The 26,853-nt window shown below is 41.0% G+C and overlaps 1 protein-coding gene across 5 annotated transcripts in view; it reads left to right on the top strand.

Annotated features, from left to right (window-relative positions):
* Positions 1 to 26,853, top strand: part of LOC126101145 (tyrosine--tRNA ligase, cytoplasmic) — a 113,508-nt gene that overhangs the window by 48,685 nt on the left and 37,970 nt on the right. For all 5 annotated transcript variants that reach the window (XM_049911837.1, XM_049911834.1, XM_049911836.1 and 2 more), the window contains 2 exons: positions 2,186 to 2,407; positions 18,620 to 18,733. In XM_049911837.1, the coding sequence (XP_049767794.1) occupies positions 2,186 to 2,407; positions 18,620 to 18,733 (336 nt within the window). The remainder of the gene's footprint in view (positions 1 to 2,185; positions 2,408 to 18,619; positions 18,734 to 26,853) is intronic.

Below are 26,853 nucleotides of genomic sequence, written 5' to 3' on the forward strand. Positions count from 1 at the left end.
GTCACTCAAGCAAAAAGTAAACATATAAATTATGTGATCATACCATAATAAAAAGACAACTGACATTTACGCTCCGAGATGCCATAAGGGCCACATCGTACCAGCTAAGATGTAAGAATGAGATGCCATATTTAGATGTAGACTAACATAGACATAAAGAATAATATTGTGCCTATTGTACCATCTTCACAGGTACACTCATAACGGCAAAACGCCGAGACAGGGTCTTGTATCACTACAAGTAAGTAAGTAAATAGTGCAGCCAAAAACTTGTACATAAAATAAAATGTGTCACTTTTCAACATTGGGAAAGAAGTTACTCATATAGATTGAGGCTCTAACACATAGTACATGCCACCTTTGACAATGTGGTGGGTATGCAATTTAAAAGATATAAAGTTGAACAACAAATAAATATAAAGGGAGGAACAGACAGTGTGGAAAGTAATCGAAACATTATGTGAAGTGTAGAAATATTAAGCTGTGTTTGGTTATTTAAGATTAAATTGGAACTGCGGGCTAAACATTTGTTGATTTTCAGGCCTTCAAACTGATTGAGTTTTTGGCCTTTGTTTGCTAAGTGAAGAATGTGTGACTGTGGCTTGTAGTTTTGTGGCCCTCACTCAGTACTGAGTGATGGCCACAACTGCCAGCCAGTGACATGTCTTTCACTTAGCAAACAAAGACCAAAAACTCAAATCATGTGGTAGTTGTGGAAACTAACAAACATCTAGTCAACAGTTGTGATTTAATGTTAAATAACCAAACACAGCTTAATACTTCCTCTCTTCTAAACTTCATGTAGTCCTCTCATTTTCCACTTTCCACACTGTGTGTTCCATTATAATCCTCCATTTTCCTGTATGTATTCATTTCCTTTTATTTTATTATGATTACCTCTGTACTCCATATATTCAGATGTTACAATTGTTAATTTCTTTTAATTGGCTCTTATATTATTTTCCATGTTCAATACCTCTGGAAGTAATCTTGTCAAGTACTAATTTTGCTTTATTTATTTAGTTTGTTTATGTAATATAAACTATTACATAGGCACAGTTTTTTAGTAGTGTCAATGTTTTTCCTGTTTGCTCCCCTTTATACTGCATTAATTTATTGTACAACTTTTTACCTTTTAAACTGCATTACCACCACACTATCAAAGATGACATTCACTGTACGTATGTGGCTCAGTTTAAATGAGTTACATCCTTTCCACTGTTGTTTACAAACTTTGCAACTTCATTGACGACATAAGTCAGTTAAAGTTTGGTGATGCCCTTGTAATCTATAAAATGGGTAATTCAGTAAATTAATCCTGTAGAGTATAAGCAATATAGCGCTTTTCATTTATTGTAATGTTGTTGTACAAAGACCTAAGGAAGAGTCAGTTAAAATGCTACTGTGACTAATAGGAGTATGAAGAGATGACAGTAGCATAAAATGAAACAGTGTGGAGGTGGATAGAGGGTTTATAATGCGTGAAAATGTCCGAGGGGGCAGTGAGATACAAACATATCTAATCTGCATGGCGAGTGTTGCGTGGAGAAGCAGGAATGGAATGGAATGGAGTGGAGGTGCAGAAATGGAGTGGCGAAAGATGGAGAGATTAAGAAGAGGCCTGTGGTAAGTATGAAGGGAGAAAGTTCTATAGTTTGTTGTCAGAAGCATTACAATTATAAAGGACATGTTGGAGAGACAGTTCTAATCCTCATTCAAAGAATCTGATGCTTATTGAGCAGAATGTGTACTAATTCAGAAAAACTGCTGCTCTCCTGCCCAGAACCCAGCCCACATTGGTTTTAAATGTTGCTTAGCTCTCCTTTGTCCCTTCATATTCACCACCAACCACTGTTGAGCTTACAATAAAAATTCCCTTTTCGCAACTTGACACCCCCTTCCTTCCACAAAATACCTCCAGATTTTAATAAGATGCCAGTCTTTTTTCCTCACTAGCCTAGTAGAAAAATGTTATGACACAGCAGCCCTAAACCACTTCTGTTCCCTCCTCAAGAGTGCCAGATTTATTGTGTCATGACACAGCAATCCTAAACCACTTCTGTTCCCTCCTCAATAATGCCAGATTTACTGTATCATTTTTCCTCACTTACGTTTTCTTTTGTGTTGACTTTATGTGAGAGTATGGTATCATTTATTTATTAATTTTTCTCCTGCCTTTCCTAAGGATTTACAGTGCAGCGTGCTGCCGAACATGGAGGAAATGTCACTTATTCAACTTATGATTCCCTGGAGGAGGCCTTTCGAAAAGAGGAGGTGCATCCAGGAGACCTAAAAGCAGGTGTTGAAATATACATGAATAGGCTTTTAGACCCAATTAGAAAGAAATTTGAGGAAAAAGAGTTGAAGCTCTTAGTGGAGAAGGCTTATCCTCCTCCGGGAAAACAGAGTAAGTTGCTTATAATTCTGTCTGTCTGATCTTTTCTGCTCTATATTATTGACTCTATGTATTTGATATATATAATATTTGACTGCACCATCATATTTTGAATGTTAGATTTATTCTTATATTTCACAGACAGGGAATAGATATGAATCTAGCTAGAGTGCTGTGAAGTGGGCGGAGGGTATACCACAAGGTTATATTCTGCATCCATTGCTTTTCTTAATATATTTATTTGATCCGTCACTAAATATGGTAGGTTTGCAGATGACACAAGTGTCGCCATGAATGACTTGGAATGTAATATAAATGATGCCGAAAACACAGCAGTCAGTAACATTAGGTTTTGGCTTCCAGATAATAGATTACTGTAAAACTGCAACAAAATGCTAGTCACGCTGTCCTCAAACTATGAAAAGGCTGAAAATGTCACAGTAGTTACAGAAGTGCTGCCTTGGCAATTTGTGTAGGAAAGACCTTGGAGTGAATGGTCAACTATCGTCTAGTCTGATATTAGAGACCAGGTAACTTCTTAGCTGCTCTCAGTGTCGATTCCAGAGGTATTAATCCACTGTTGACAACCTGACACTGCTAGAAATAGCTGTCCAGCAGGCTTTTCTAAGGGCATTGTAAAGGGATAATTTGTGGCATCATTAAGGTGCAAGGCACTACTTATAGGACCAGTTGTGTAGGACAGTTCTACAAGTGGGATTTCCAACTTCGCCTTACCATAGTCATTCAGTTCTTCTTATCCAAACACTTTCATAAGTGAAAATGAAATGATTGTGTGGCATAGTTGGGCAGGAAAGTTCACTCACTGGGTTGCAAGTCTTATTTCAGGTGATGCCACATTGGGTGACTTGCATGTTAGTGGTGATGATGAAAAGATGATGAGGGCAACACAACGCCCAATCCACAAGCGGAGAAAATCTCTGACCTGGCCGGGAATCGAACCCGGGTCCACTGCATGGTTGGTAAACACAATACCACTCAGCTAAGCAGGTAGCCACTTTCATAGGAACTGAGACATGATGTTCTGTCAGATAGTTTTGACCAGGGGAATGGCATTTTCAAGGAAGTGTTTCAAGTGTTACCCACTTTGCCATAACCATAAATGGTGTAGCACGTATGGTAAGGAGTCCTGTTTAATGCTCTGTATCTGTGGACCATTTCCTAGTTTTTTGTTTCTCCTCTAACACTACAACAGTAACTTGTCAGTTACAATTAGAGTGAAGATATTGCCAGAGTGGGTTGTGTAGACAGAGTTCAAATTTACTGCAGATAAGTGTGTTTGTGTTTATTTCAGTCATCGTTCCCATATTTTTTAATTTACCTCAGTTGCATATGAGGGACACTCTTCTACATTTTAAAGCCTTGGTGATCATTCTGCACCTCATTTATTATTAAAAACTGTTGTCGTTACCACACCTAAAGGACCTAAACATAAATACCCAAAAAGCACTGAATATCTTAACTTTCTTAGAGTCAGGTCATGCGGAGCAGGCAGGGCTTCCATGAGATTGCAGCTACACTATGGGTGAACAGTGTACAGATCAGTAATCCCTCCTTACTGGAAGATCATTGATGCTATCTGATAAGTTTCACACTGGTGGAGGTGCAGTGGGAATACACACCAGGTAAACAATGCAGAACAAATTTATTAAAGAACATATAAATAAAAATTTACTCCTTGGAGTGAGTTTTTACAAGAACCATCCATGATAAATTTGTGGTTATCACTGGATCAGCACAAGTTTGTAATTGGGCACACAGCCCCAAAAAATGACAAAGTTAAAGCCTGAGTTCACTTTGGAGTTGAAAAGTTACAACTGGCGATGGCCAGTACCACAGTCCACTGCAGCCTCTGGTGTAGATACCACTTCCTGGCAACGTCCGAGGTAGTCACTGACTGCTCCATGCTGTGTGGCGACTGGTGATAGTATGGTGTCAGAGATTCTGATGATATCATTAGTGAGATTTCTAGTTGATGGACCATTACTGAAGTCTATGTCTAGTCCAGAGGACTTGAAGGAATCCACTGGCCTGGCATAACTTAGCACCAGCCTAAATACCCTAGCAGTGCCAGGATAGAGCTGAATCTATTTCTGGCCATGTGGGCCGATAGAAACAAGCGGGTAGCAAGTCCATGGGACAACGGGTAGCAAGTCCATGGGACCAGCAATCTCTGGTGACACTCATGCTCCCAGCTGTCAGCCTACTGGAGGCATGAGATCTTCTGGCTGTCATTTGCAGGTGTGACCCCTTTGGCTTCACCGGGTAGGCCACTTGCATGATGCAGTTGTGAAAGGGGTTGCTGGTAGAGAGGGTAAAATGGCTCATACACAGCACTATTAACTATTGAAGGGATCAGGTTGGACATGGGAGCTTACAGGACCAGCCCTATACCCAGTCTCTGTGCTGAGGCTAGGGATCCACCACTCACTATCTGGTAGCAACTCCTCATTGTGTGTCAGGCATTTAAGATCCTTAGTATTCTCAATTCACCATCATACCATAATGTTGCTCATGGAACACTTTTCCTTGAATCAGTTACAAGCAACAAGGCAGTTTGGGATCCATGTGAAGTATGACCAGGGCTCACTCAGTATAAGTACAAACCCAAATCCAGGACTGAAACAGACCGCCAGCCTGGTTACTGCAGAGGCCCAGAGTAATTTTAGATTTAGTGAGATACAGGTGAGGCACCACTTCCACATCTGTTTAAAAGAAAACAGTATTTTATAACATTTTAAAGGGGCTGCACAACTATATTGTTGTATTCACAGGGGGGTTTAAACAAGGGGACTCCCTTGACTGCTCTGCTGTTTTCTCTGATTGTGTCCTCAGTATCAGATTACCTCAAGAATTCACTGTGTTTGATCAAGAATTATACAAGATCTTGAGGACACTAGAGCAGATAAGGTGTGTTGCAACTACTGAATTTCTCATCTGCTCATATTGACTGAGTGCCTTTCGCTCACTGTAACACTTGTGCCCAGCAGGTAAAGTAGTCCAAGAATATCCAGAACACCCTTCTCCACCAGAAAAGGCTGGGGAAGGCAGTGTCTTTTTGCTGGGTACCGGGGCACACAATTATTAATGGAAACTAAATGCAGTTAGCAGATGTAGCAACAAAGGAAACATGTTGCAGTAACAAGGTGTAGTTCTACCATTCGCCTAGAGGCTATCATCTTACTATTGAGGTACAGTGTCATACATAAATGGGAAGAAGAGTGGCTTGAAGCAAGAGACAATTAGCTGCACGTGGTAAATTCAACTCCTCAGCTATGGCACAGCTCCTTCGAGCCGCACACACAGGATGCGGTCCTTCTCACTCACCTTTTCATAGGGAACAGTCTTGTGACACATGGATTCTTGATCCAGTGAGAGACTTCAGTTCATGGTGCTTGAGGTATGGTGTACAGATCACAGTAAGCCACTTTTTAGGCAGCAGCTAATTTACGTATATATTTGCCCTTTGTTTCAGCTGATAATGACATGAATGTCATACGACTTTTAAGGTTCTGTGACATGTCTAACTTGTTCTCTAAAATTTTAGAGAAATGCTTTTAATGTGCCCCTGGTTGCCTTTTTTTTTAAAGTGATTAGCTAGCCATATATCCCAGTGCAATTCTTTTAAGTTTTCCTCTTGTATTGTCATAATTTATAGTTTTAGAATATATGACAATATTTATGCTGTCTTAAAGGAGGTGAGCGTAGTGTAATTGTGCGGATGAGTGTCTGTGTGGTTGGGAGAGAATGAGTGCACATTTATGTAAAATTAACTCAGACTTGTTTTACAGCGTTTACATGTTCTAACCAGTTCGTTTCTACTAATTTTCATGAGGCCACTGATAACCTCACAGTTGATTACCCCCCCCCACACACACACACACACACACTTACACTTACACACATGCGTGTCTTCCATCCTTATGATGGCCTGGTAAATCTCAGTCTTCTCTGTATCATGATTGAAACTGGTTCAAAACTCTCATATAGCTCTGCCTTTCTGTCTTTAAGCATGCATACATACTTCACATGGTGTTTTTTGTCTCCACATGTCTCTCAAGATCTTTTCTTCCTCCTCCTCCAGTTGGATACAGGTTCTCATGCCCAAGGTAGTCATGTCCATGAGGTCCATTGCGTTATTTTTTTTATTTTTTAGGTATGATGTCTCAGTTTGGTGTTCCTGGACAGGCTTTTCTTTCCATAGGTTGTCTTTGCCTCATGCTGTACTTTCTGCAGCATGTGGGACCTGTGTATTATGCTCTTGTTCTTCTGTAACTTTCCTGTTATGTAGTCCCCCAGGTAACAGAAGTTCACATTCTCCACTACTTAGCCTTCAATTTTGTAGTTGGTATCTACGTTCAGGACTTCGGTCAACACTGTTTTGAGGTCAGCTTTTGCTGCAACTACAGCAAAATTTTCCAGCACCATTTTTTAGTCTTCTTCATTCTCATGCTCATCTAATAATGCATATCACTGGCAAAGGCTAGGCATTCTACTATTGTGTTATATTTTATTTTGTACCCAATTTGTACATCTTCAGTAACCATGGTTTTGTTCCCTTGTCTCCAGTATTGGACCATTTCATTCAGCAATAAATTGAACAAAATTGGTGACAACTCACTTTCTTTATGAACTTCTGTCTTTAATAATTTGAAGCTTTCTGATCCCTTCAGTACCTGATCCTAGCAGAAGCACATTTGAAAATGTTCCATACTAATTTGTGTGTTACTGTGTCCAGGCCTCTGGCATGAAGGCCATTCAACAATACGTTCTTGCCTACAGAATCGTAACATTTGGTAAAGTCCTTGAAAATCACTACTGTGTTTTTATATTTCCTGTGATGTTGTTCAAATATTATTTTGAGTCCAAAAATTTGTTTGATACAGTTTCTTCCATTTCGAAAGCCAACCTGATAGTTCCCAATTCTTGACTCAAGCTGCTCTTCCAGCCTACTTAACAATATTCTAGAGAGTATCTTGTACCTGGTGTTAAGTGGTGAGATCCTTCTGTAGTCGTACAGCATCTTGTCAACTTTCGTGTGTATTGGAGTGATGATGGCTTCTTTCTTGTCTTTTGGTACATTTCCATTCATCCGGATGTCCATTATTATTTTATACATACTGTCTTCTGTCACCAGATCACTCCATTTAATTTCCTGAATGCAAATGCCATCACTACCTACCACCTTGTTTTTCATGAGAGCTTTAACTGCTTTTACTGCTTACATTCTGGTGGGTGTATGGCCTCTGTTGTTTTCCCTATTGTGCTATAGTCTTAGCCTCTCTGTAGGTATTTCAGTGTTCAGCAGATTGTTGAAGTACCTTGCCAATTCCTCAGATACATCTTTCTCTTGTGTTTGCTGTTTACCTTCATGCCTCTTCACAATTGGCTCTCTTACTTCATAGCTCTTTATCCTATTCATCATCTCAATAAAGAAGACTCATGTTATGTTTTTATTGAATGCATCATCCGCTTCATCCAACTTTTCATTCCACTTTATCCATATGGCATTTCTTATTATTTTAGCCATTGTTCTTCTCATTTTCTCATAAATATTCAAGTCCTTTTCTTTCATAAATGTATGTCATACCTTCCCATCCTTCCTCCCCCCCCCCTCCCCCCCCCCCCTTCCTACACTCAACGCATCTTCACATTCATCTGGCCACCACTTGTTTTTTACCTCATGTTGCTTGTGGCAAGTCATTCTGATTCAGCTTCTGTCCCTCAGTTTTTCCCATGTGTTTTTAACTATGGGGTTCCATGCAGATTCACCCTTGTGTCTGTTCAAAAGTTCTTGTTCTGTGTGTGTTCATCTTTATCATTTTATTTCTGTTTGGTCACCATTTGCATTTAATTTCGGTAAGATAATGGTCAGATTCCATTCTACTGTTTTCTCTGACTCTAATGTTCATAATCTCCCTGTGGGTTATCTTCCTCCAATTCTGTTATCTTGACTCACCCATGTTGTCTCCTTAGATGCCTTAGTTTTATGGCTTTATAGTGAATGGCTGTGAGTCGCATCTCATCTCCTTATCCAGCTTGTTCCAGAATTGTCCCACTTCTGTATTGTTGATTCTGTTTTTATCATTAATGGGTGCATATGCATTTATCAGGATGTAGGTTTTGGTTCCTATTTTTATTGCTAGCTACAACAGCCTTTCATTCATACACTTTTCCTCCCAGGGTGCTCACGGTTCTATCATGAGTACGTGCGTGGCGAGGGTCCGCGAGCTATTGCAGCCTTACTTCTTTCCAGGGCTGCATTTCCTTGCCCTTCCCCTCCTTTCCTCTCCTCGCTCCTTCCTCTTCACCCTCTCCTCTCCCTCTCGTGGTGTCCTTGCTTATGTTGGCCCCGCTATCCTCCTGGTTATGTTAGTTTTGTAATTTAGTTTTATTGCATAATCACCTCATCCTTTCGGCATTCCCTGGTCCCCCTCTGGGATTTGACCTCCATTACTAAATTTCTCTTCCATAGTGTGAGCCATTTGGGGAAGAGCACCTTACCTAGTGTCTCCAACGTGTGCCCTCCTAGTTCATTCCACCTTTTCTTTCACTTCGTTGTCTGTTGCTAGGGTGCATAGACGGCACAGTAGCCAGCCCGTGTGGTGGGGTCGCTATGTACCCTTTTGGTTGAGCCCCTTGAACATACAGGGATCACACTTCTGATACCTGAGCTGTGACCTCCTTGTGTAAGCCTAGGAGTGGTTGCTTGTCATCCTGGAGCATCTTAACTCCCGGCAATGGTCGCCATACCAGACGGCCCTTGCTGTGGCTGGGAGGCACCCGTGAGGAGAGGCCCTGATCGGAGTGGGTGGTATCAGGGCAGATGCTATGCAAATGAAATGCATGTGGGTCCAGAACTCTGGGCGTTCTTCTGCGGCCGTCTCTCTGCGTCGAACTAATTATTTTAGTGCTGCTTCTCCTGCCCCCTCAGCCTTCCCTTCCATGGCTACCCCCTGGGAGGAGGGTCAGGCCCGTCAGCAAGGGCGAAAACTTCCCCCACTATCTGGTTTGCACCAAGACTGATGGGAATACTTTCACCAATACCAAACCTTTATTCTTTGTGGAACACATTGCAGACAAGTTTGGCAAAGTGGACTCCCTGAGCAAGATGCGGTCGGGTTCATTGTTGATCAAAACTGCGTCAGCTGCCCAGGCTGCGGCCCTTCGTGCCTGTAACCATCTTAGGACAATTCCTGTGTCCATTACCCCCCAGCAGTCTCTAAATATGGTTCAAGGTGTTATTTTTCACAGGGATGTCATCCTTCAAACTGATGACGAACTTCGGGATAATCTCGGATGGCGGGGTGTTCACTTTGTTCAGCGTGTTCAGAAGGGTCCGAAGGACAATCGCATTGATAATGGTGCCTTTATCCTGGTCTTTGAAGAGGATACCCTCCCTCACAAAGTAAACATTATGCTTTATCAATGTGATGTGAAGCCGTACATACCACCTCCCATGAGGTGTTTTAAGTGGTTGCGTTTTGGACATGTCTTCCCGCTGTTCGCAGGCCCCTCTCTGTGGTGACTGCGGACGTCCACTCCATGAGGGAAGTTCCTGTGTTCCCCCTCCTGTGTGTGTTAGTTGTCATGGCAATCATTCTCCACGTTCACCAGATTGCCCAGTATATAAGAAGGAAAAGAAGATAAGGGAGTGTATGTCCCTTGATCGTTAAACCTACACTGAGGCTCGTAATAAGTATGCACGTCTTCACCCTGTGTCCATGACGTCTAGTTATGCTTTAGTTACATCTTCACCCCGTCCCCCCCTTCCTTACCCCAGTCCCGGACCCCTCTCCTCCCCCTTCCCTTACAGCTCCCACACCTCCTCCGGGCACTGCTCCCCCTCCCCAGATGGAGAAGTGTCCCACTTCTTTGGCGTCTGCCGGTCAAGGGCGCCCCTCCCGGGATACCCCTTCCTGGCACCTTCCAGGCCAAAGATCAGCTGCCACGCGACGACTGCGAGAACCACTGTCTGTCGGCCCCCAGGTCGCCCGATCTACATCTACATCTACATCCATACTCCGCAAGCCACCTGACGGTGTGTGGCAGAGGGTACCTTGAGTACCTCTTATCAGTTCTCCCTTCTATTCCACTCTCGTATTGTTCGTGGAAAGAAGGATTATCGGTATGCCTCTGTGTGGGCTCATAAGCTCTGATTTTATCCCCATGGTCTCTTTCTGTTCCCGATCTTGCTGCAGCTGGCTCCTTTATGCCACACAGCCCTCCTCGATCTCAAATGGAAAAGAAGACGGAACTTAAGTCCCAGGACCCCAAGAGGGGATCTTCTCATAGACCAGTTTCTTGCAGACCACGACTTGTGCCTTCTTAATGATGGCTCCCCTACTCATTTCAGTGCTGGTCATGGTACCCTTTCTGCCATTGATCTTTCTCTTTCTTCTCCCTCTCTCCTCCCTTCATTACACTGGTCGCCACACGACGACCTTTGTGATAGTGACCATTTTCCGTTGATTATCTCGCTCCCTTCCCGCTCCATGATGGACAGGTTACCTCTTTGGTCTTTCCAACCTGCCGATTGGCCTCTATACACTGCACAGGTCATGTTTTGTCCCTCTTTGTCAGGTTGTATTGATGACGTCCTATGTGACGTGTCTGACGCAATTGTTCGCAATGCTGGCCTTGCTGTACCGCGCTCATCTAGACCATTTCACCGCCAGCAAGTCCCATGGTGGAGTACAGCCATTGCCATTGCCATCCGTGATCGCCGTCGAGCTTCGCAACACCTTTAGAGGCACCCATCCGTTGCCAACCTTATAACCTTTAAATGACTTTGTGCTAAAGCCCATTATTTAATCAAACAGAGCAAACGGCTGTGTTGGGATTGCTTTGTTTCTTCCCTCGGTTCTCCTGTCCCTATGTCATGGGTATGGGCTACACTTCACTCTCTCCAAGGTTGCCATCGGCAGTCCACCCTTCCATGCCTTCACCTCCCAGATGGCCTTTGTACGGACACGTTGGTTCTTGCGGAACATCTTGCGACCCATTTTGCAACGGCATCACCATCAGCCTCCTATCAGGCTGCTTTCCTTCACCGGAAACAGCGGGCCGAAGCTTCCACCTTATGTTTTATCCCTTGTCAGTCAGAATCTTACAACAAACCTTTTACTGAATGGGAATTTCTTTCCGCACTTTCTACTTCTCATGATACGGCCCCTGGCCCAGACTCCATTCATAACCAACTGCTTCAACATCTCAGTGCTCCACAATGCAACATCTTCTCCAGGTGTTTAACCATATTTGGCTCCAGGGTGACTTCCCTTCTCAGTGGAGGGATAGCATCGTGGCTCCTGTCCTTAAGCCTGGTAATAACCCCCTATTTGTTGAAAGCTATTGGCCAATTAGTCTGACAAATGTTGTTTGCTAGTTACTTGAATGGATGGTAGCCCGTCGGCTCAATTGAGTCCTCGAATCTCGGGATCTATTGTCCCCTTACCAGTGTGGCTTACGAGAGGGACGGTCTCCGATCGATCATTTACTTCACTTGAAATCCGCAGTTTTTCAGGCTTTTTCCCAGTGCTGCCATTTGGTTGCAGTATTTTTCAACCTTCACAAGGCCTATGACACAGCTTGGTGCCATCACATCTAACTTACACTTCATCAGTGGGGTCTTCGAGGGCCCACTCCCGATTTTTACCTCCAGTTCCTGTTCCGTCAGTCGTTCAGGGTTCGGGTTGGTACTGTTTTTAGTTCTCCACGGACCCAGGAGACTGGCATCCCACAGGGTTCTGTATTGAGTGTACTTCTTTTCCTCATTGCTATCGATGGACTTGGGGCCTCTGTCGGTCCTTTGGTCCCCCTGGTCTGTATGTGGATGGGTTAGTTCCTCTTCGATGGCCTCTGCAGAGCGGCAGCTCCAGGGAGCTATATGGCATGCCTCTGCATGGACCGCCTCACACGGGTTTCAATTCTGTCCTTCAAAATCGCGGGTGGTTCACTTCTGTCATTGTACTACGATCCACCCCGATCCAGAGCTCTATTTCGATGCACAACGATTGTCTGTGGTCTCTCAGTTTCGTTTCCTGGGTCTTCTTTTCGACAATAAGCTCACTTGGCTGCCCCGTATCAGACTTCTGAATGTAAGATGTTTCCATAAACTCAATGTCCTTCGCTTCGTTGCCTACACCTCTTGGGGTGCGGACTGCCATCCTTCCTCGCCTTTATTGTGCTTTAGTTTCGTCTTGCTTGGACTATGGTTGTCAAGTTTATGGTTCAGCTGCTCCTTCCGTACTGCACGTGCTGGATCCAGTCCACCATTGTGGTATCCGTTCGGCCACCGGTGCCTTCCCGACTAGCCCTGTTGATAGTCTCCTGGTTGAAGCTGGGATCCCCCTCTTTCTGTTTGTTGGTCCCAGCTTCTGGTGTCTTATGAAGTCGCTGTCCGTCCCTCTCCTACTCATCCTTCCTACTCTATTCTGTTCCCAGACCACAGACGTTGCCCACCTGATTCTCGTCCTCGGGCAGGTTTACCGGTTGGGCTCCGCCTTGCGTCTCTACGCCGCGATTTTCAGCTTCCTTCTTTGTCCTGTCTTCCACGATCGCCCCCCCCCCCCCCCCCCCCCCCCCCAATCTCCCTTGGTTAGTTCCTCGGCCCCGAATTCGTATGGATCTCCGCCGAGGTCTGAAAGATTCCATTCCCCCAATGGTGTTCCGTTCCTTTGTGCCGAATTTTATGGGAGTTTCAGGATGCTGTTGTTTTTTACACAGATGGCTCTAAATCTGCTGATTGTGTGGGATATGCCTTCACATTCTCAGTTGGCATGGAAAATCATCTGCTGTCACCTACATGTGGAGTGTTTACTGCGGAATTGATGGCAATTTCACAGGCCCTTAGCTTTAGTAAACAGTCCCAACACAACCACGTTTTGTTATGTATGGACTCAATGAGTGGCCTTCTGGCTATTGACCGGTGTTTTTCACGCCATCCCTTGGTCTCTGCCATCCGTGACCATCTCGCTGATCTTCACTGTGGTGCTTGTTCCGTTGACTTCCTTTGGGTCCCTGGCCATGTGGGTATCCCGGGTAATGAGCTTGCTGATTGTTTTGCTGGGGGAGCAGTCACTTAGCCCCCGTTCTCTGTAACCCCTCCTGCAGCGGATTTACGGCTTCACATCAAATCCCACTTCGCACAATCATGGGCCAACTCTTGGGAGGATACCTCCCTGTCTAATAAACTTCGTGGGATTAAGGTGACACCAGACCCGTGGCGTTCTTCCTTACGCCTCTCCTGAAAGAACTCGGCCACACTGTGTCGTCTCCGCATCAGCCATACCAGGTCCACCCATGGTTTTCTTTTGCGTAATGAGCCACCCCCACTATGTGCTTGTGGAGCCTTCCAGTCAGTAGCCCACATTTTGGTGGAATGCCCCCTTCTTTTGGCTCTGCGTACTAAGTACAGACTCCCCCGCACTTTACCTTTAATGTTGCCTGACGATTCCCGGGTAGTCGAATGGTTCTCAGTTTTCTGTGGGAAAGTGGTTTTTATTCTCAGTTTTAAGGTGTTTAACCTCACTCTGGTGTTGGGGCAGGGTGACGAGTGTTGGGGTATCTCCCACTGTAAGCTGTGTTTGGAGATTCCCGACTCCCCTCCCTGGCTAAGATCCTCTTTTCTTCCCCTTTTACTCTATTTTTATCAATTTTTAGGATTGGTTAGTCTCCTTTTCCCATACGCACTTCTACATTCTAGCGACTGAACGCTTGTAAGTCGCAGGTGGTCTTGCCTCTACTGCTTCAGAGGTGGGATATTTCTTGCCTGTAGCATAGCGCTGGGGTCCCTCTCTTGCTGATTTACCTCATTTTGTTTTTACCATTGATGACAAGACTGCACTATTACATTTTTTAGCCTTTTCCCTTTTATCGTTCTGACTTTTCTGAGATGTCAACACTATCTGAATGGACCACATTTGAAACATAGAACTGATGGCATTGCTGTTTGGTCCCTTCAGCCCGAATCAACCAACCATCATACACTTTTATTTAGTAACACTGGTCAAATAGTGTCTTCCTGTGTCAAACATAAAAGGCTGTTGTGTAATCCTGTGACCTGGTCTTCTCTTAATATGATATACCATTCTTACTCTGTTGTGTTCTAATCCTTCTCATCCTTGAATCTCATTTCTTGCAGTGACAAGATAGCAATCCCATACTCCTTTATACTGTCGAGGACTTATTTTAGTTCACCATCTTCGATCTTGGTCTCTATGTTAATGGTGTCCAATTTAAAGGTCATTTATGGTCTTATCTTTGATGTTCGATTCATTATGGATGCTGAGGTATTGAGGAGACTGAGTCCCTTCACACGCAATGCAGGCTTCCCAGAATCTGGTAGCCTGCTTGCATTGGTTAAAGTCAACATGGGATTAAGTACACTAAAGGTAAATTGGCTTTTATCATATGCTCATTGGCTATTTGCCAAGTCAAGGTATTAGTTGAAGTGGTTAGTCTCAGAGGAGTTTTTAATATGGAGGACCAATGTCCTTTGCTGCCAGTTCTTTGGAGTATAGACACTGCACATTGGATTCTGTCACAGCCTTGATACCATAGGTTTTAAGTTTAGGTTCAGACTGAAGAAAAATTCATCTGCCTTCTTGGCTGCTGAGACTCTCACCTTCTTGTGCCAACAAGGCCATAGATTTCCTTCATGTCACCCTGGACAGGTGCCCTTAAAAACCTAGAATGGTTGGCCTAGGTCTCTTAGAGCCAGGCGGATTTTGTTTTAAAAATATCTACAAGAGTACACTACTTGTGAGTCTTAATCATTGTACGTCTAAATCTACATGGATACTCTGCAAATTACACTTAAGTGCCTGGCAGAGGTTTCATCAAACCACCTTCATGATAATTCTCTATTATTCCAATCTCGAACAGCATGCGGAAAAAACAAACACCTGTACCTTTCTGTGCAAGATGTTATTTCCGTTATATTATTCTGATGACATTTCTTCCTATGTAGATTGGCATCAACTAAATATATTTGCATTCAGAGGAGAAAGCTGGTGGCTGAAATTTCGTGAGATTACGCCGCAATGAAAAAGACTGTTTTAGTGATGTCCACCCCAAATTCTGTATCATGTCAATGACACACTCTCCCCTATTTCGCAATAATACAAAATGTGCTGCTTTGCTTTGAACTTTCTTGATGTACTCCATTAATCCTATCTGGTAAGGATCCCAGACCTCACAACAGTACTCCAAAAGAGGACAGACAAGTGTAGGCAGTCTCTTTAGTAAATCTGTTAAAATTTCTAAGTACTTGTAGCTTTCAGTTAACATTCCTTGAACCCACTACTTGTTTCATCATTCCTCTTTGTTCACCAGTTAATTGTTGACGTGGGAAGAAACACATTCTGAGTCTGAGAGGCCCAGCCCATCTATTTGTATTAACTCTTTCTGCTTTCACACTTTGCTTTTTATATGCCTTGAGAGCAATAAAACTGTGTGAAAATCGCTTGGCAGTGTCCGCTAACTGAGGAAGAAATTAAAAAACTTAGTAGAAAGTTATAATGACAATTTGATTGTAGATTCTAATTTTGTTCCTGAAAGTAATGACAACATGGAAAGTGAAGTGAGTGACAAACAGCTGAACAGTGAAGATAACATCGTTACTTCTATCAAAAACATGGGTACACTCACTAAGACTATTCTAGATTCTCTATCAACTAGTTTGGTTGGTTCCAGTGAGTCTTCACTTTGTTATTTGTCGAGAAATGGATGAATTAAATGGCTGAAAAATGTTTCCACCCAAAATGTCTGTACCAGCTCTCACAGTATAATTATGCATTTGCCTGGTGTCAGTGGAGAAGTCAGAAATGCTACCACCATTGTCAAAGCCTGGGAATTCTTCATTGGCAAAGATTTTCTCAATTTGATAATAAAGAGCACAAATAATTACATAGCTCACTTACATCTCTTTATAAAAGTGACTCAAATACTGCAATAAACTTGGAAAAAGAGAAGCTGAAGGTATTTGTGAGTCTTTTGTACATTTCTGGCTGTCTTTATGGATGCAAAATGAATATGGAAGAATTTTGGGACACTTGTGGCGCAGGGACAGAAATATTCCCTCCACGTATGTAACTGCAAGATTTTGTTTTCTTTTGAGATGGGTTAAATTAGGTAATATTTACACAAGAGAGAACATAAAAGTGATAAATTGGCCCATGTAAATGATGTAGGGACACACAAAACACCCTGCAAGGCATTACGCAACAAGTGAATACCTTACAGTGGATGAAATGTTACTATCTTTGGTTAATGTTGTTAGTTCCTTCAAAATCTGGGAAGTATGAGGTCAAAGTATTTATCAGATACAAAAACATACCATGTACAAAACTTGGAAGTACATGTGGGACAACAACCTGCAGGTATCTTCCAAGTGAGCAACACAGCTGATGATGATGTGCTCAGACTTACAGAGCCAGTGAAGGGAACAGAAGGGACTATACTACCTCTGATGATTAGTTCACAATTTACACTTATGCTAGAAAACTATTTACAGATTGTAAGCTTGCACTTGTTGGAACATTAAGCAAAAATAAAATAAAACATCCTTTGGAAATCTTGCCTCACAAGAAAAGAGAAATACATTACTGCATATTTGGATATAGTGACAATTTCATGTTTGTGTCATATCATACGAGCCAAAGAAATATAAACGTGTAATTCAGTTGTCATCAATACATACAAACAATAAAATCAGCGAAGAAATGGTTAATCTGAAGAAGCCAGAGACTGTTATGTTCAATAACTCAACAAAGAGCGGAGTGGATGTGGTTGTTGCCATGTGTTCAAAATATAATGTTGGAAGGCAAACAAGTGGTCATTGTGCGTGTTTTTCAAGATGGCTGGTATGAATGCATTTGTGGTACACAAACCAAGCTCAGGACTAGATATTTCAGTAAGGCTTGTTCTCAAGCAACTGAGTTTGAAACAGATAAAACTACACATGGCACAGAGTGTTAACCAGAAGAATCTCCCAAGGAACATTTGCCAGCTGGCAGCACAGCTAGCTTGGATTGCCATTGAGAAAGAAGATGCTCCAGAAGGCATTGTTCTAAATGAAAAGACAATAAAACAAAATATATTTGGAAAAGTTATGGAAAGTGGCTGCTTCTGTCCCAGTCTTTATTGTTAGATAAAGATTGTGCAGAAAATACAGATCACTAACATGAATAGCATAATGAGTGACAATCGGTTTTCATCAGGTCATGCTACACATTAAAATGTGTAATACTGTGTGTGACAATCCTAAATTCATAACTTATTACGACGTTAAATTTCAAAAACCCTAAAAAGTGGTTTTAAATGTTCAAGAATGTTTTCAAATACTGAATAATTTTATTTTCAGAGGAATACCACCTTATTTTTTAATAGATGTATGAGAAATTTAAATATTAATAAACACTAAACAAGTGTTCTCAGCAGTGCTGTTGAAAGTTTTTTTTCTGGGATGAAAATAAAATGTTGGGCCCGTCAGATGTTGCCTGTAAGTATGGGTGCTCTCTCTCTCTCTCTCTCTCTCTCTCTCTCTCTCTCTCTCCTTTTTTTGAAAAAGCTATAATAGTGTCATTTCTGTACAATATAGTGGCTCTTCTTTTTCAGCATTCTAAAGGGACAGCTCGCACAGTCCATTTCTTGATCTAATCCTCAAAAGAATCTTTTTCAGATTTTTTAAAAAGTTGTTTCACTTGCAATCACTTTTAGCACAGCTCATGGGCGCACACACACACACACACACACACACACACACACACACACACAAAATCACTGTCTCTGGCTGCTGAGCCCAGGTCGCCCACATGGCAGGAAAGAATTCTGCTGCAGAGCCACTCGAAAAATCATCCTTATTGAAGGCAAGGAAAAAACTTGAAAGTCAGTTTTCTCAACAATTTTTTGAAACTACATCAAACTGCTTTGAAACACTGATATTTGGTTTTTGAACTTCATGTGCCATAAATACAACAAAATTAGAAACATCCAATTGCCGCGTGTTCTCCTTGTTAGTAAAAAAATATATTCATTGATAACCTTCATGTATGTGCTTTAGATGTCATAGTATCAATAGCCTCTTTTATCTCATTGTAAACATGTTCTATTTATGAAAATATGGTGTATAATTTATATGTTTTGTTTCAACTTAAATTATTTTATTCTTTTACTAGTTCTGAGTATATAAATTATTGTTTACAGAGTCTCCTGTTGATGATGTATCACCACAGCGCCTTGATATCCGTGTTGGAAAAATAGTTGAAGTTGAGAAGCACCCTGATGCTGATGCCCTTTATGTTGAAAAAATAGATGTTGGTAAGTATATTATCTAAATTTCCTTCTATAACTACAAGATCATTCTACAGTCAAGGGAAACTTGCACATAGAAAGAAACATCTGAAATAAGCAGAAACAAACGATAGCACAATCAGTGCCTTACAGAACCAGCGGTTTGCTCATCCAGCAAAAGAAAAAAAATGGGTTGATGGGAACAGTCGTTCTTGAATGAAGTATAAAAGTCACTGTTTGACTTTGGTCATTGGACACACAGTAGGACAAATGGTGAGGGGAAGTAAATTTGTGACTACCCTTTTGTTCCATGTTGCTGTGTCTTAAGTTCTTGTTACATATGTTTGGTTTTATGACCAGGCACAGTTGAATGAAACAACACATCCTCATATAATTTTCTCCTCTTTAATCACTATTAGTTTTAACTAAAGTAATTAATGAGTTAGTTCTTCATATCCAAAAGAAAATTCACTTGAGAAAACTATAAAATAAAATGAGAATGACTAATCAGAACTTACCTTCAGGAGTTGAAATTCTAAATACTTTGAATAGCTGTACATAAAAGTGCAAGAAACTTGACTTGTTTCGCATTCCTGATGGCTCTGCTTCATCGTGGGATTTGCAAAATGTGTGAATGAAAGCAGGAACCTAAAAACATTGTATTGACATACAGGGTGTACATAAAGTCCGGAAACATTTTCAATTGTTTATTGCACAAGATGTCATACATACTGCATTATGAAGAGAAACTCTGAATTTTTTTACATATATTCGATATGCGAACCATGAGTGACCCAGCAGATGTCAGTACGGTAATCGAATTCTTGCCATACCCGTCCCAGCATGGCATCATCGACTGTGGCAATCACTTCCCGTATTCTCTCCCAGAGCTCTGCTGCGTCATGTGGTAGAGGCGGTACATACATCAGTTCTTTAATGTGTCCCCACATGCACGACACATCAATTTATTTGGACTCCTTATGAATGTCTCTCATATGCGCTCCACATTCACTTCACTCACACTGGGACATCTGCTTCACTTTGCCAGGCATAAGCAATCCGTTGTAACAAATTTGTTGTGCCAGTGGTAAATGGCCTTACTTGTTGGTGGCTTCTTACCGTACTTGGTTCTAAACATCCGTTGAACAGCTGTAGCACACTTGTTTTTGTCAAACTCCAACACACAGAAAGCTCGCTCCACTCCTAAAATTGCCTTGTTTGCGAGTAGCGCTGACTGTTGGCAAACTAGCAAACTACGCCATGGCAGTATACATGAAAAAAAACTTTCAGGGATTCTCTTAGAAATGACATTTGTATGATAACAATGTTTGGTTATTCTGCAATAAATAATTGGAAGTGTTCCCAGACTTTATGTACATCCTGTATATGTAAGACCTAGAATTTTAAGTAATTTATTGTTTCCACTGTATCCGGAATGCTACATAACTTGAATTATAAACTTCTGCCAGGAGCTACAGTTTAGCAGAGGGAATTGTGTGACCAGCTGAGAAATTGGACATCCATTCATAACTGTCAGAAACATCTACCTAAATAAATTTTATTGATTTTGTGCACACTATTTAGTATGCTGAATTTATATTGAGTGGTAGTAAGTCCAAAATGAGCTGTTCTGGTTTACCTTTCCTGCAGTTTTCTTAAACTACTGTGGATAAGTGTTATAATGGTCCCTTAAATATGCTTTGGTTGCTTCCTTGTTCCATTCTCTACAGCTGAGGCACTATTCCATCTCTAATGATACCAAAATCAACAAAACTTTCAACCCTCTGCTTTCCTTTTGATATAAATTCTCTCCTTTCTCTTGTTTCATAGGTCACAGAATAAGCTGAATGTTTCATTAAATGCACATTTGCTTTACTGACATTTTACGATCTGTATCAACTCGTTGTATGTGTCATCATGACATTAAGGTTTCTACACCCCCGCCAAGGGGGTGTAGAAAAAGAAACTCTGTCAGTTCATTTGCTCATGGGGATTACATGATGAAAATTGTCAGGGGGATGACAGAAGATAACTCCAGTAGCCCTAGAACCGTTTCGAAGAAGAAGGGAAAAATCAAAGATAAAGGAAATAAGCTACTTAGCATAAGCTCTAAGCAGCCATTTGGAACAGAAGAGAGAGACATTTTTTTGTCACGGCTCCGAGAGCCCCAGTCTGACAAGTCAGTTGATTTTGCCACGTGATTTGATTTGCAAGGCAGCTTTACCAACAACAATTCGGCCTATTCCAGTGTCATCCAGTCGATTGTCATCGCATCAGCTGAAAGGCAATAGATTAAAAAAAAAGTGGCTCTTTATAAAATTTAAATAATAAAAATTACTGCCATTCATTGCCTAGGCAGGGACAGGAAGGGGGGAGGGGCGGCACCTTATACATCTCCTCCCTCTCCCTGAAAGAATTCACCGTGGGTGAATTGACAGTCTCAGTGGTATCTTAAATCCATGGGTAATAATATTTTAATTTCATTTCATAATTCAAGTCTTTAAATTTGAGTATAACTATTACATCACCATGCAGTGACCATAGTTGTCAACAAAGGCTTGTATCACTGGTGGCATTACAAAGGTAGCTGAAGCTTGTTTCAGAGGTAGCTTTAAGGAGTACAAACAACTGAAACAGTGGTATGACAAGGATTAGGATACATGATCAATTTCTGCCGTTATTAGAAGAAGTAACAGACCTGGTGTGATTTTTAATAGAGTAGGGATCATGTGACATTGAAAGGCCTCCTCGTCAGACTGCAGTGGTTTTTTTATCCCCCTCCTCTCCCCCCTCCCCCCCCCAGACCCCTCCCCAGGCGATGTCAGCACTCAGTGCCAAACCTCCTTGTAGTGACCAGGTAACCACCAGGGTGGCACCAATTGGTTGCCAACTTGACAATAGGGCAGATTGAAATTGCTGAACAGAATTTTGAAACAAGACAGTTTATTTAAATATAATCAGGAATAGTGGAAGCATCATAAGTAAAATTTATTTAAACTTTGTTAACACCATTGATTATGTCCTATAATTAAACTCGTGACACTGAAGCAATACTTAATGATCAAATCAGCACAATAAAAAAGACTATTGTTTTAAGTTAGACAAATACAAAACAATAGTTTTAATTAAAAGAAAATAATCCTAAGTCAGCTTACAAAATTACAGTTAGTGACAGTAGAAGACAAATGGTCAGCTGAAGTGGCTGTATGTGTTCTACTACATAAATTGCAAGTGAAATATCATATACAGTCACACTTACTATCAGAATAGCAAACACGGTGGAAATAACTGCTCAAACAGTTACATTAAGTAAAATATTGGGGAAGTGCCATAATATGGGCGGCACCTCTATCTAGTGATTTGTTGCTGCTCCTATGCCAACTAATCCAATGAATTGAACAACTCAGTGTTGTAAGTATCAGGAAGAACTGATAAAATGTGCACTGAGATATCAGTTAAATTCTCAAATGAATAGCAGAAATAGTTCAATAGTGGCAGTCAAAGTTTGTTTCAACTGTACAGAGAACTGTGATTAAGGTCCCAGGATACAGCAGTGAAAGACATTGAATAGTACTCTGCTATTATGCAGCATTACTCAGTATGCATGTGGAGTAAAATACTGATTGGAATACACAAGGAAATCCAGAATGGGGGATGGGATGGCATATAACTAACTGATACTTATGCAGAAGAACAGAGATTGTGTTAATTCGACTATCAGTCGGGAACAAGTCTAATTTGTTATGCATATGTTCCAAGAAGAAACAGAGTCCTAAAAGATGCTGAATTGTGTTGCCAATGATACATGGAGACCCTGTACGTGGAGCAGTTCTGGGTTACACCTATCCAACGGCGGTTGGACAATAGGTGGATCAGATCAGCAGAGAGTGGAATCTTATTTTTGCAAATTCACAACAATGCAATGGACTTCTCCACAGCACTGGCTTGTATCTGCACTTTTGTAATGCAAATTTTCAAATTTCTTAAACTTTGAACATAACTTTGCCATACTGGACAAATTTGGAAACTATATAGCATCAATGTCTCAACATAGCAAAATAATTTGAACGTGTAACAAAACCATTCATTAGTAGAGGTAGATCATAAAATGTAGAGGAATAAATGGAAAAAAAGACAATGAAACAAGACTGTAAAGGGAGTACCAGTTAATTTTGGGATAACAGGGGTGTGTAACCGAGAAATGTCAAAGCAGTGAAGCATTACTAGCACAGGAATCTGTTACTTGTGTGGAACTGAGGTACAACCATATTAGAACACAGAGTGGCACGCATTGAAGAAAAAGGTATCAGCTCTGTGGCTAGCATTATTTGACGAAAGCCAGATGTCTGTATGGAGAAGTTATTGTCCACTGCAACAATTTAGTGGGGAATAAGTTCTTTACAAGCAGTAGTAATATGAAACTAATATGCTTAAAAACCCATATAAAACCAAAGGCAACTTTACAAGAATAGCACAAATGCAACACTTAAGCAAAATATTCTAGCTAATCTGAGCCCAATGAACTGAAAACACACAGCAGAATTATCAATATGGCTAATCAATAGATTTATGTATAAAATATTAACTCTTCCTCCCACCTAAGACTTATGATAAAATTCATTGTCAATCCATAGATTTTAAATTATATGGAGGAATAGAATGTAAATTGAAGCAATGAGAACTTAGCAGTTAATATGTAACAGGTTTAGTGAGCATTGGCTTTTGTGCAGAAGGGTTCTCTCTTGAGTTTTACTGGAAGTTTTTTCTTTTCTTCTTAGTTTCAAATTCGGCTACAAAAGGGTACAATGCTTCTCTTACACAGGTGTAGATTTTGTGTTAAATTTATTTCAGGTTGTTCATTTTCGTGGTATGGTGTTATTTCATCAGTATTTACTTCATGCACTTTGGTGAGTGTGGTACCTCAGGGAATTTTAGCATCTCTGCTTCCAAAATTATCTATGCTCACTGGCAGAAGCACTGTGCTTCACATGCATCTGTCTACTCTAAAACTTCATTTCTTGTCAATGAATCCACTAAGACATTATCTCCCCCCCCCCCCCCCCCTCCAAAAAAAAATCATTCTTTACTTCCATCCAAATGATTTTGCCTATACCACCCAACATTTTCTTGATTGTGTTTAACTTCAACACTGAGAAATGTGGTTTAATGGCTTGTTGGAACACGGCCATTCATTCTCGTCTCCTTCGCATCCTTATAGTGGGAACACTGCCAAACTGGTAGATATTTCCTCAATTTGGACTTCTTGTATTGGTAACCAACAGTGCGTTGAAAATAGTGTAGAGAATAGTTGCCTAAAGTGGCATTGAAATTGTGATCATGGTTTCAAACCACTTTGAACGTGAACTGGTACTTCCTTCCATTGGTTTCCAGTCCCACATTTTGTGAGCCTTTGGGTAAATTATTTTTTTTTTTTCCACAATCCACTCAGTCTACAATATGGTGGGAGTAATTCTTGATCATGTGTAGGTTTAATGAATGAAACATTCACTTACGCTCATGCATCAGTGATTATGTTAGACAGTATACTGTTGATTGTGCCTTGCAAAGTTGAATTTGCCACTTGAACAAGTCCCTATCTCTCTTACTGGATTCACGTCGCTGAAGAAGAGCAAGGGGTGGTGGCAGGACCACTCCCGTACACGTTTCCCATATTCACATTCCATTGGCCATCTTGATAATCTATTTTATTAGCTGAGTAATGCTTTAGAGACTGAAAGTTAGCTCTCTTGCGTCCAATCTTTCTACAGTAGGTACTTGCTGGTGCTAAACACTCATGAGCTTTGTGACCTAGGCATTTTTAACTAGTGGAGTGTGCTTTGGTAAAGAATGCATATATAGAAGGGTGTGGGTCAGTCCTGTGAACAATTAAATGTACAAAGCGGGTTCTTGCTTCACTGAGTAGTACTTCATCCCTTTCACCATTTTCCTTGGTACGTATATATGACACGATACAACTCTTATTTGATCAGCAAAATGTTTTAAATTCTCTGTGGAATTTTGGTGTAGGGCAGAAACTTTGTCCCTATAGTAGCTAACACTGTGCTTATTTCCATATCAATCCACTAGCCTTTTTGCAAGAACATCAAATGTCTTGATATTTTTGAGACCTCCCATGGAATTTACATAAGTTGTGGCTCTCCTTGCAACTTAATCTTAGCAACTCCTACCAACATTTTGTTACTCCATGCGGATAGTTTCTCTACATCTATTAAATTTTGTATGAAAGTGTGGATATTTTCCCCTGGTTTACCTGAAAAGGTGGGAACTGGCAAACCCATTGCAACATCAATTATAGGCCAGGACGGGACTGACTGTGTGAACCCAGGAGATGGGGAAGCATGGCTAGCTGTGGGCACAGTGCTGCTGTAGAGTTGCATTTACTAATGCCTCATTAAAATGCCCTTGCAGATCTTCATCCTCCCCAGTAATTGATCCAGCCTTGCTTGCATGTCAGGATCCATCTCCAGTCGTCCCTGTGACATGATGTTGTGCATCACTTTAAACTACACAAATCGTAACACACAAAATGTCTTCTGCAGCAGCTCTTGGGAATGTCTCCAGCAGGCATTGGACCATGCCAGCGTCTTCTCCCTAAAATTGAAGCTCGTGACTTACATTTGTTGATGGACAAATAGCAGCAATACGGTCGTGGGGTAGTGCTCATTCATCGTAACTATGACATGGCCTCGCGCAAAGGTAGCTGAGGCAGATGGCTTCACACAGCTGCTGCAGCATTGGCAGCTATGGGTAGACTGGGCCAGGCAGCCCAAACTGAATGCACTAAGCAGTTGTCTGTTGTCACAGTGTGGAGCCGAACGACCTGCACAATGTTTTCATGCATCTGCTCATGTCTTAGTAATACGTATGCAGCACCTTATGGCCCAAAAGAGGGTGAGTTTGACGTCAACCTCCTGATGCCTGTTTGTAGACCTCCTCAGGTGCATTGTAAGGTTTGAAAAGTCATGTGGGCTTGTAGTTAATATATGGCAGTCAGATATATATACCATATCATCAATTTGTTTTCTCGTGAAAATTGCATAGTGGGAATTGCCAGGGAGACAAGAGAAAATAACTGCAGTGGCCAGAGACCAATCTTGGAGGAGGAGGAAAATGCAAAGGTAAAGGAACTAAGCCATTTAGTGTCTGGTGTAGGTGGTGGCTCAGAACAGAAGAGAGAAGTGTTTTTTGGTCGCAGCTCAGAGAGCCCTCATTCTTACAAGTCAGGTGATGCTGCAATGCGATTTGATTGGCAGAGTGGCTTTGCTGATGATTCGGCCTATTCCAGCATGAACCAGTGGATCACTGTTGCATCAGCTGAAAGGCAATGGACAAAAAAGTTAAATAACAAAATTTACTCTTATTAAGAGCCTCAAGACATCTTGTACAGAGTACTTACCATTTGAACTGCACTGGAAACATTTATTTATATATTTATATCTAAATATATTTATTTATTATTATTTATTATTATTATTATTATTATTATTATTATTATTATTTATTATAAATATATTTATTTATTTACATTTTCTTTGCGTGGAGCCATCTTAATAATGGATTTTGCAAACGTCAGACTTAATACTATGGTTATATTTACACTTATAAAATACACTATATTCTGTAGCTGTTGCTTCTTATGTCTATTTTTTACATTTATCACATTACAACTGATTGCTAATACCTCATGTTACAATCACTATCTTAAAATTCATTGAAAGAATATAAACATTTTTCTATTAGAAAAGATGTTAATTTTGTTTTAAAAACATTTCCTGTTTACATTCTTAGAGAGTTTGGTAGGTTGTTATACCAAATCAAACCACTGATATGTGGACTTCTATCAGTCATTTTTAACATTGTTCTATTACGGAAATAGTTACACTTTGTTCTAGTGTTGTGATCATGTACATCACTGCCCTTGATAGCTTCTGTTGGTTGACTTATAAAAAATACAACTATTTTGAAGATGTACAGAGAATATATTGTCAGATATTTGTGCTGCACAAACACTTCACGATATGAATCTCTATGTCCCATCTCATGTATATGTCTTATTGCTCTTTTCTGTAGTAGTAGTAGTAGTAGTATTCTTTTTAAATGTACATCAAATGCACAGCCCCAAAGTT

This window comes from Schistocerca cancellata, chromosome 9, assembly GCF_023864275.1.
Source record: "Schistocerca cancellata isolate TAMUIC-IGC-003103 chromosome 9, iqSchCanc2.1, whole genome shotgun sequence".
Taxonomy (NCBI): Eukaryota; Metazoa; Arthropoda; class Insecta; order Orthoptera; family Acrididae; genus Schistocerca; species Schistocerca cancellata.